The sequence below is a fragment of the Eurypyga helias genome, unplaced genomic scaffold (genome assembly GCF_000690775.1).
Source record: "Eurypyga helias isolate BGI_N326 unplaced genomic scaffold, ASM69077v1 scaffold2038, whole genome shotgun sequence".
NCBI classification, from domain to species: Eukaryota; Metazoa; Chordata; class Aves; order Eurypygiformes; family Eurypygidae; genus Eurypyga; species Eurypyga helias.
Window position 1 is genome coordinate 45,516 of NW_010266213.1, and position 8,824 is coordinate 54,339.

General features: G+C 45.2%; 1 protein-coding gene across 1 annotated transcript in view; it reads left to right on the top strand.

The window, feature by feature from the left end:
* The window catches only part of VPS41 (vacuolar protein sorting 41 homolog (S. cerevisiae)), a gene marked incomplete at its 5' end in the record, with an annotated part of 39,644 nt that extends 37,449 nt beyond the window's left edge, over positions 1-2,195 (top strand). Inside the window, one exon of the mRNA XM_010156987.1 lies at positions 1,859-2,195. Within this exon, the coding sequence (XP_010155289.1) occupies positions 1,859-1,939 (81 nt within the window). The remainder of the gene's footprint in view (positions 1-1,858) is intronic.
* Between the last annotated feature and the right edge of the window lie 6,629 nt (positions 2,196-8,824).

Below are 8,824 nucleotides of genomic sequence, written 5' to 3' on the forward strand. Positions count from 1 at the left end.
TCAGAGTGAATATTTAAATGTCTTTGTAATCATCTTTGTTCACATAATACGTTTTTCTTCATCAGGGAAGCCTTTTTTTTTTTTTTAATCCCTTTCTCTCCAATGAAAACAAACCACAAAGTAACCTCTAGATATAACTAGTTTTGAGTTTCAGAATGAAAGCATCAGAATGGTAATAGAATTGCAACGAAAATTGAATTTAAGCTTTTCTGATTCTGTATCTGTCTCTGAAAATGAACGTCTAGTGAAAAAATAACTTTGGTGAATCACTGAATCTGCAAGTAACCAAGTAAAGTGCTTGGAGCCACATGGTACAGCATGTATACTTAAATATGTTATGAAATCTTAATGAATTAGATAATTTGCAAAAGAAAGCCCAACAGCTAGTAAATATTTATGCAAACAATATTTACCACAAATTTTATTATATGAGAAATAATCTAAAATTTATCTGGCATTCTCAAATTGCTGGGGCAGCGGTGGGACTGGGTAACTTGTCAGATGGGATTTTGTGACACAGATACCACATGATACATAGAATCATGGAATGGTTTGGGTTGGAAGGGACCTTAAAGCCCATCTAGTTCCAACCCCCCTGCCATGGGCAGGGACACCTTCCACTAGACCAGGTTGCTCCAAGCCTCATCCAACCTGGCCTTGAAGAAATCCAGGGATGGGGCATCCACAGCTTCTCTGGGCAACCTGTGCCAGTGCTTCACCACGCTCTCTGTGAAGAATTTCTTCCTGATATCTAATCTAAACCTCCCTGTTTTCAATTTGTACCCATTACCCCTTGTCCTATCACTACAGGCCCTTGTAAAAAGTCCTCTCCCAGCACCCTTGTAGGTCCCTTCAGGTACTGGAAAGCTGCAATGAGGTCTTCTCGGAGAGGAACGTAAGAATACGTCTATCTGAGCCCAGTCCTTCACTGCTCTAGTATTGCTTGGCCTTGGGTAGTGAGTTGTGTTGTTACTGGCATCCGGTTGCTTGTGACTTAGTGGGTGGGAAGTAATGCATGCGTAAAGCATCGCACAGAGCTGGACACAGGAGTGACAGTAAACACACATCTGGTATCAGATGGACAGCAGCCAGGATGTACTCTCACCTGGTCGAAAGCTGTGGAGCAGTATCCACAGGCAGAGCTGTAACTAAGACATCCCAGTAGTCAGTGGAGCTGACCAAGTGACATACTCTCTTCTTCCATCTCTGAATATAATCGGTGACATGTTGTACTCTTTTTTTCGCTTTAGTTTGGAGGAGATTTGAGCTCTCTCCTGGAAGGTGGTGGCAGTACACTTGGAGTGAGCGGCGAGGTGCATTGCTCTCGGACTCCAGAATAGCTTGTTTTTTTGTGCTCCGCTATATCATTGCAGATTTCCAGTATCTGAAGGGGACCTACAAGGGTGCTGGGAGAGGACTTTTTACAAGAGCCTGTAGTGATAGGACAAGGGGTAATGGGTATAAATTGAAATCAGGGAGGTTTAGATTAGATATCAGGAATAAATTCTTCACAGAGAGGATGATGAGGCACTGGGACAGGCTGCCCAGAGAAGCTGTGGATGCCCCATCCCTGGAAGTGTCCAAGGCCAGGCTGGATGAGGCTTGGAGCAACCTGGTCTAGTGGAAGGTGTCCCTGCCCATGGCAGGGGGGTTGGAACTAGATGATCTTTAAGGTCCCTTCCAACCCAAACCATTCTGTGATTCTGTGATTCTATATCTCCTTCCTACACCAAGCCCTGGATGTGTCTGTAGGGAACAGCCTGACTGAATAGTAACGTTGAGGAAGGTGTTTTTCATTCCCACGTTCTACCTTGGCTACGTCTCTCTGAGAGATTCTTGTTTTCTTTTTAATTTCCAGGTATCTCCTGTCCAGTTCTGCAACATATGCAGTGCCAAACACCGAGGGCCAGGAAGCACAATCTTGGAGATGAAGAAATAGCAGTCCCCTATATCTCCGTGCCAGTCTGTGACACCAGCTCTGTTAGAACCGTGCAGAGCCACTGTAGTTTCTGTTAGTCATCGTTTCTGTATATATAATTCTGATTGTGATTTAAAACTGCTTTCTGTAAGTTATCCAGCTCCTTGAACATTTTCGGGAAAGAGAAAACGTGAAAATCTTTCCTCTGCAGTTCATATGTCGCTGTCCCTTTGCTCAGCCTGTTACTTACCTCTGGAACAGAAAAGAGAAATAAAAGGAGGGGAAAAAAAAGTTTGGAGACTTGTGCTTGCTGTCAGTGAATGTGCTTTACAGTTTGGAGCTCATGGTTAGATATTGTAAAGGAAGATAAATTGCTGCGGATTCAGCTCACCAAACTATCTTAATCCTGGTTTATTCTATTAGTGACCTGTTTAACTTGAGACCTGTGGGGGTTGAACTGCTTTCTGTGTTTTGTTAGCAGTAGGTCGTTACACATATGGGGTTGTTGTGCATGGTTTCATTTAAGTACAGGCGGAAAAAAACCCCATCTGACCTTTCACAGATGTCTCGGAGTTTCTTTTGGCATTAGCAGTTTGGTAGCGAAGTTAATTAAGTCTGTTTGGACGTTAACAAAAAACCATTTGTTTTTAATTTCAACTGTATTCGCTTTGGTTGATCCAAAGGAGGTGATCTTTGTCTTCACAGTAATGTAACCTCTTTACAGTGTTCTCTGATGAAATTACATACAAGCATCTTTTCCCTAAGGAAACTTATTTTTCATAAACCCCAAGATATTTTTCCTCTTTTTAATAACTGGTGTTTGAAAGTAAAAAAACGTTGGTCTGCTGTCAAACTGTGAGGTTTAAACAAGTAGTTAAGTTCTGAAACGCTGGTGTAGTGATACTGCAGTGTATCTGTAAAACTGGCAGATGTAACACCTCTGAGTTCTCCTGCACCTTACTCCCATGTAAGTACACCTTAAAATAATTTATATTGTGTAAACCTGGATTTCCAGTTTATGTGAATTCATTATACACTTTTGGTATCCTCTGGGCAGTCGGCCGAGCTGGTCTAGCAATCTGCAGAGTGATTTTTGTTGTCCGCTGTGTAGGTCTGTGTAATACTGGAATGAGATTTTAAGTGTATTAGGACTGGTAGGATTTACTTTGCATGGTTACAGAGACAAAATGATCATTAAAAGGATAGCTCTTTCGAGAACAGCAATCGTATTCCACTGTGGTGATACAGACAGCTGAGGAGAAAAGCAGAAAGGGGTGCAGATGACTCATGGACGTGCAGTGGATAAAGAACAGCAGGGTAGGAGCTGTGTGGTGCAGGGCAGAGCCCGCAGACGTGTGGCAATCACTGCCTGGCTCTGGAGCAGCTCGTTTGCAGCGGCAAGTGCGCGTTCCCAGGTATATTGTTCGTTTATCCCTTCTTTACTACGCTGATCAGGAAAGCTGCTTTCCTTCCTAGTAAACAAAATGCTGCAGGGAGCTCGGGGGCTGTTCACCATGATCCTTGAGCTGTTGCATGCCTGTAGACAAGTTTGGAAACTTTCTAAAGAGCCTCTGCCTCAGTAGCTCTAAGCAGCTTTTCTATATTCTACCCTAAGAATGCATTTTGCAGTGCCATAAGCTGTCAGCTTGTGGGAGGAAAAAGTCAAATTACTGCTATACAGTTATGCCAGAAAGTATGCTGTGGCTGAGAGTTATATGATAATTTTAAGCAGGTATATTGCTTACTTGAGCTTGGCCTTAAATTCCCTCTAGCGCTTGAGCATTCAGCGACTCGGTTTGCTGTCCTGCCGTCACCGACACTCGTATTGTATTATACCCTGGCATATTTTTTACATTATGCAAGTAATTTTAAATCACTGCATGAAAATCTAATCAAAATCTTCTTGAAATCCAAAGCTCCTTTCATTTGGGCTTCAGGGACTACCCTTTTCATGTTCCTGAATTCTAAATTTGCTCATTAAGATTCAGCAAGAAGTGTACTGTCCTGACTTTGGTTCCCTTTTCTTCCTAAGAAAACTTCACATCATAGAAAATGTCTGAGGTGAGAGTCTAAAATATTCAGCTACCCAAGAGCTTTTCTTCTGGAAAACAGTTCTGCCTAAGAAGTAGCCTTAAAGTTGCATAACCCTTTGGAAAAGGACAGAATTGCACTTACCCAGTTTCACCAGAGCTTACTGAAGATGTCAGTCCATTTATCAAAGTGCTTGTGCTTCTAACTAAGGTAAACTTAGGGTAAATTTAACAAAGGAGATACTAATTTTTCACTGACCCATCCAGTTCTGTGGGATTTCTTCAGTAGGGACCAGTGAAGCTAACCAAAAGGGTATGCAATGGATCAAGTAAGAATGTACGGGTCTGCCATATCAAAGAGAAAAATGTTATTTTGCTTATATTGAGGTTTTGCATGATTTTTCTCATCTGCCTTTTTTTGATTGTTTTGAGACCCACGATGTCCGTAAGAGTGAGGAGCTGGTGTTGCTTGGTGACTCTGAGGTTATGTGGTTCTGCTGAGAGCTCAGTTAAAAGTGACAGCAACAGGGTAAAGGTTGGCTTCTGCAAAAGGAGTGAATCCATTCCTTGCAGACCTGTGGGGACTGGGGGGGAACCTGCCAGGAGTAAAGCTCTAGCCAGCAGTTTGTGAGGTGAGTAAGAAATGCCTGTTACCCGTGTAATAAATTAATTACTTATTAGGTGATCTTTTTATGGCCGATTGACAATGTTTGAAGGGGACTGGGACAGACTGTGCAGATCTTCTGGGTCTCACTGAAGTTGAGAGGTGCATGCCTGGCTTTTGCCATCCCCTGCCACAGCTCTCTTGTGTTTACCAGCTGCTGGCTGTGAAGGCAGCGTCTCTGCCAGTTCAGTGATGTATTGGATCAGCTGTGTTTGGTGCTTGGACAAAGAGCCTGCTGCCCAGCATTCCGTGAATCCGTGGGTCAGTTCATACCTCCAGGAGTCATTGTACGGACGCGGTATGTCCTCCTGCTGTAGCTGCATCTGGCAGCTGCTCACCTGCGGGAAACCCTGAACACAGCGGGTATTGTGCGCTGAACAGGAGTAAGTTGCTCAGGGTCCGGCACTGATCTTGTGTTACGGAGCTAGAGCAAGTAAAAATAAGGGTTGTTTGCCCATTTTTAGATCCACCTCATATTCCTGGTTGAAATAAGTGTTTTCATGGACAGTTGCTGCCAAGAACTTGACTGCAGATTGTTCAAGATCTAGTGTAAAGCAGAGAGCAAGAAATACCTGGTTGTCTGCGATGTTTTGTAATCTGTTTTTAGTGGGAGACTATGCTGCAACATCTTTTTCTGAATTTGGGCTGATACCTGGATAGAGGCTGTCAGTATCCTGTATAGGCTGCACAGGTTGGCTTATCAAGTTTTCATCTTAAGAAATTTAATCACTTTCTACCTTAGAGTTAATGGTTACTCAGCTCCAGTCTTTTAAGCAGGCACCTTCTTACTCTTTGCTGTGTACACTACCACGGTTTTCTGTTTGGTGAGTAGAGTTCCCGAACCTGCAGTTCAAGGGAACTGGAATTGCAAATAACCTCTTAAATGAAACGGTCACGTTGGATTTCCCATTTCTGAAATGTGATTTCTCTTTCAGGTATTGTATGTCTCGCTCCCCTTGGAAAATACAGCGTCATCTCTAGGCTAGTTGGTCTGGTCCCTGCCCGTGTTATTTGACAGCAGCTTGGAAAAATACTTCCGGGGAATTTCGTACCTAATGCTGAACAAGGACCACTATCTGAACTAGGAAAATCTCCGAGGAGCCCGTTTTCCCTCTCTCCTGTTCCCTTGTGCACTTCTGACTTCATATCCCTGCAGCATAACTTTTACCTGTGTTTGCAAACGCTGGACACAGGTCCGGGGTCCCTTCTTCTCTGGAAGAGCTTCCCCCTTGAGCAGATCCTTGCCCAGCACTAGGCTCCACATCAGTTGCTGTGCTCTCAAAACAATTTAAACAAGTCTTGTGAGGAACCAAGTACCACGTTTGGAGAATGACTCTCCATTATATCCTTTTGGGACTGTCGTCTTACTCCACTACGCCATGAAAGATTAATTTTCTCTTGGCATTAGAGAAATCCCTGGGTGATTTTTCTGTTCTTCCAGACGTGTGCTTTCTCTTTAATCAAATATTAAATTATGCAGAAAACAAGGCATCTGAAGTGTCTGAGGCATCAAACTCACAAGAGAATAGAATGTGTGAGAAGTTCTAAGAGAAGTCAGTGAGTCATAGTGGAAACGACCTAAATTTAGTCTTAAAAGGCTTCAGTAAGTGGCGATCATAATAAGCTTTTGCAACAGGGCATGTCTGAGAGGCCCTGGTGACGTTCCCGGGAGGCTGCAGTCTGACGGACACGGCTGCCGGTGGCTCCTGCCCCGGGGTTGTGCTCCTGGCCAGCTGCGGCGGTGCGGCAGCAGGAGGCAAAGTGCTGCGGGGGGGTTGCTGCCCCGCCAGCCTGGAGCCGCTGCCAGAGGCGTGGGGGGCCAGTTGGGTAATTAAGGGCTAGAAAGTGGCAGGACTTACAGAGAGCAGTTGACTTGTTGGTTGGGGTTTTATTCCCCTTGCTTTTAGTCCGATCCCAGTAGGATTTAAGGCCAGTGAAGCTGACACGGTAATGGTGTCTTGGTGCCTGATGGCCGTGAAATAGCATTTAGCCAGGTGTCAGCTGGACGATGTGTTCCAAACAGTGTCCGCGAAGGTTGCAGGTTTGTCTGTCCCGGGTTGTAGTGAGGGACAGAGCCACAACAGACAGTTACAGATTTCTTTTTTTTCTTTAATCAAATTAAGGGAAAAGTTTATTCAAATGAGCGACTGTCTCACGCATTGCCGTGTCTTGCACGCAATGACGTAGCAGCACCGGAGGGTGCAGGGTGACAGTGGTGTTTTCATCTGGGAGGACCCATCCGGTAGCAGCTGTTTTTGCACGTGCTGGCATGCAAGTCACCTCAGTACTTGTCAGTGTATACAACGCCAGCTAGTAAGAGCCTTCATCTGGACTTTCTGCAAAGTAATGGAGAGCTTTAGTTAAAGACAACCAAAGTTGAGAAGCGTTTTCTCTCTGCAATCTGTGAAGCTGAGCCAAGAATATACTTCTGGCGTAACTCAGCTGTAGGCTGTGCAGGTTTTCATTCTCCACAGTACACAGAAATTGCCTGGTGATGCACTAAGGGGACTGTGTTCTCTTTACATTATCCCATCTGCATTCTCTCCTTCTCCGCATCCCCCTCCACCCGCCACGAAGTGCACACGTCGGAGTGTCGTGTTTTGAAGCGTGCGGTGATTTGCAGTCGGTATCTGCACACACAGGCGCTGTGCTGTGTGTGTGTTCAGGTGGCCAAGATGGAAAGCACGTGCTTTGTATGTTATGTGGAAGGTAGCCAGATCCTTGTTCATCCTTCGTTCCTGTCTGAGTTCATTCCCCAGTGTCAAGCCAAGGAAGACATCTTCCTTCAGAGGTGAACTTTCCAGAAAAACAGTAATTTTTAGTGGTGTCTGAAGAGTCACTGAGCTAGGAAATAACCTCTCGAGCATCTAGGCCAGTCCCTCTGCTCCAGCATTGGTTGCTTCATCACCTTCCCATGGATTGAGATGAGCCTGTGGTTCCTCAGATCATACTGCTTACCATTCTTAGCCGATTCTCTGGGATATCAGCATCTTTAAAACAAGGACTGCAGCCTTGAAGAGTGACAGTTTCCCCCAGTCTTCAGGAAGCTCTTCTGACTGACATGGCATTTCAAAGATCGTCAAGAAAATTTTCTTCATGCGGAAGGCTTTTTGCATGAGTGTGTTGTAATGCCGGAGTCCAGCCCACAGATGAAGCCAGTACAACTTACTGTGGATTTAGATCACAGTCCCCAAAAAGAGGGGAGATGTTCCTAAGCACCTGCCTTGGCAGACGTGTTGTTACTGGGTGTGTACAAGCATTGCTCACAGAAACAATGTGGACTTCAGTAGCAGCGGTAAAAATGCTGTTGCAGTGAAGTACATTCCTGCCTCTTTCTTTCACTGGTAACTGCCGCTGGTCGTGCTCTCCTCCATAACCAACCACCGCCCTTGCAGCCCTCGCTGCCTGGGGATGGCCCGGGGAATCCTCTGTCCCTCCGCTCTGTACCCGGAGCTCTGTCAGGCTGCTGGGAAGCTGTTCATCGTGCACCCGCTCAGCAAGCACGTGTAACCACTTGTCATTACTGGTGAGGGAAGGAGGAAGCTGGACACTTCCTTTTCCACTTTTGAAAGACACTTTTGAAAGATATGGTTTAGTGGTGGACAGATACGGTTGGACTGGATGATCTCTAAGGTCTTCTCCAACCTAGTGATTCTATGATTCTATGATTCCCGAAGTACCAAAGAGGAATGAATGGAAATATGTGGCATGTGGTAGGCAGGGTTAAAAATGGCAGGCCCTTTTTTAGGGAAGGGTGGGAGAAATCTTATTTCTTTAGCAGAATCGCTATAGAGAATTAGGTGCTGATTTTATTTTTAAAATAAACAGACTTTTTGGTAAAGTAGGCATAAAGCAGGCTGTAACACCTGTGCTAGAAGGTAGTAGGGGTGGTGTGCTCAAGTCAGGCATCAGCACATGCAAAATCCTCTGCAGCTATTTTAGGGTTTAATGATAGTTCTGCTTTTACAGGGTGAGTTGCATTCCCTGCTGTTAGCTCGGGTTTACGTCTCGTGATAGGAGTCCCCTTTAACAGGCTGAGGAGCAGGAAGCCCGAATGTGCACCTCTGCCATGCTCAACAGCCACGCTCCATGCCTGTAGATCCAGGCAGCCTGGCAGTCACAGGCTCCGAGGCTGCAAACTGGTGTCGGCAGGACCTTTGGTTGCTGGAGCCTGTGTGGAATCCTTGGAAACATGAGACAGGTTCTGTTCCT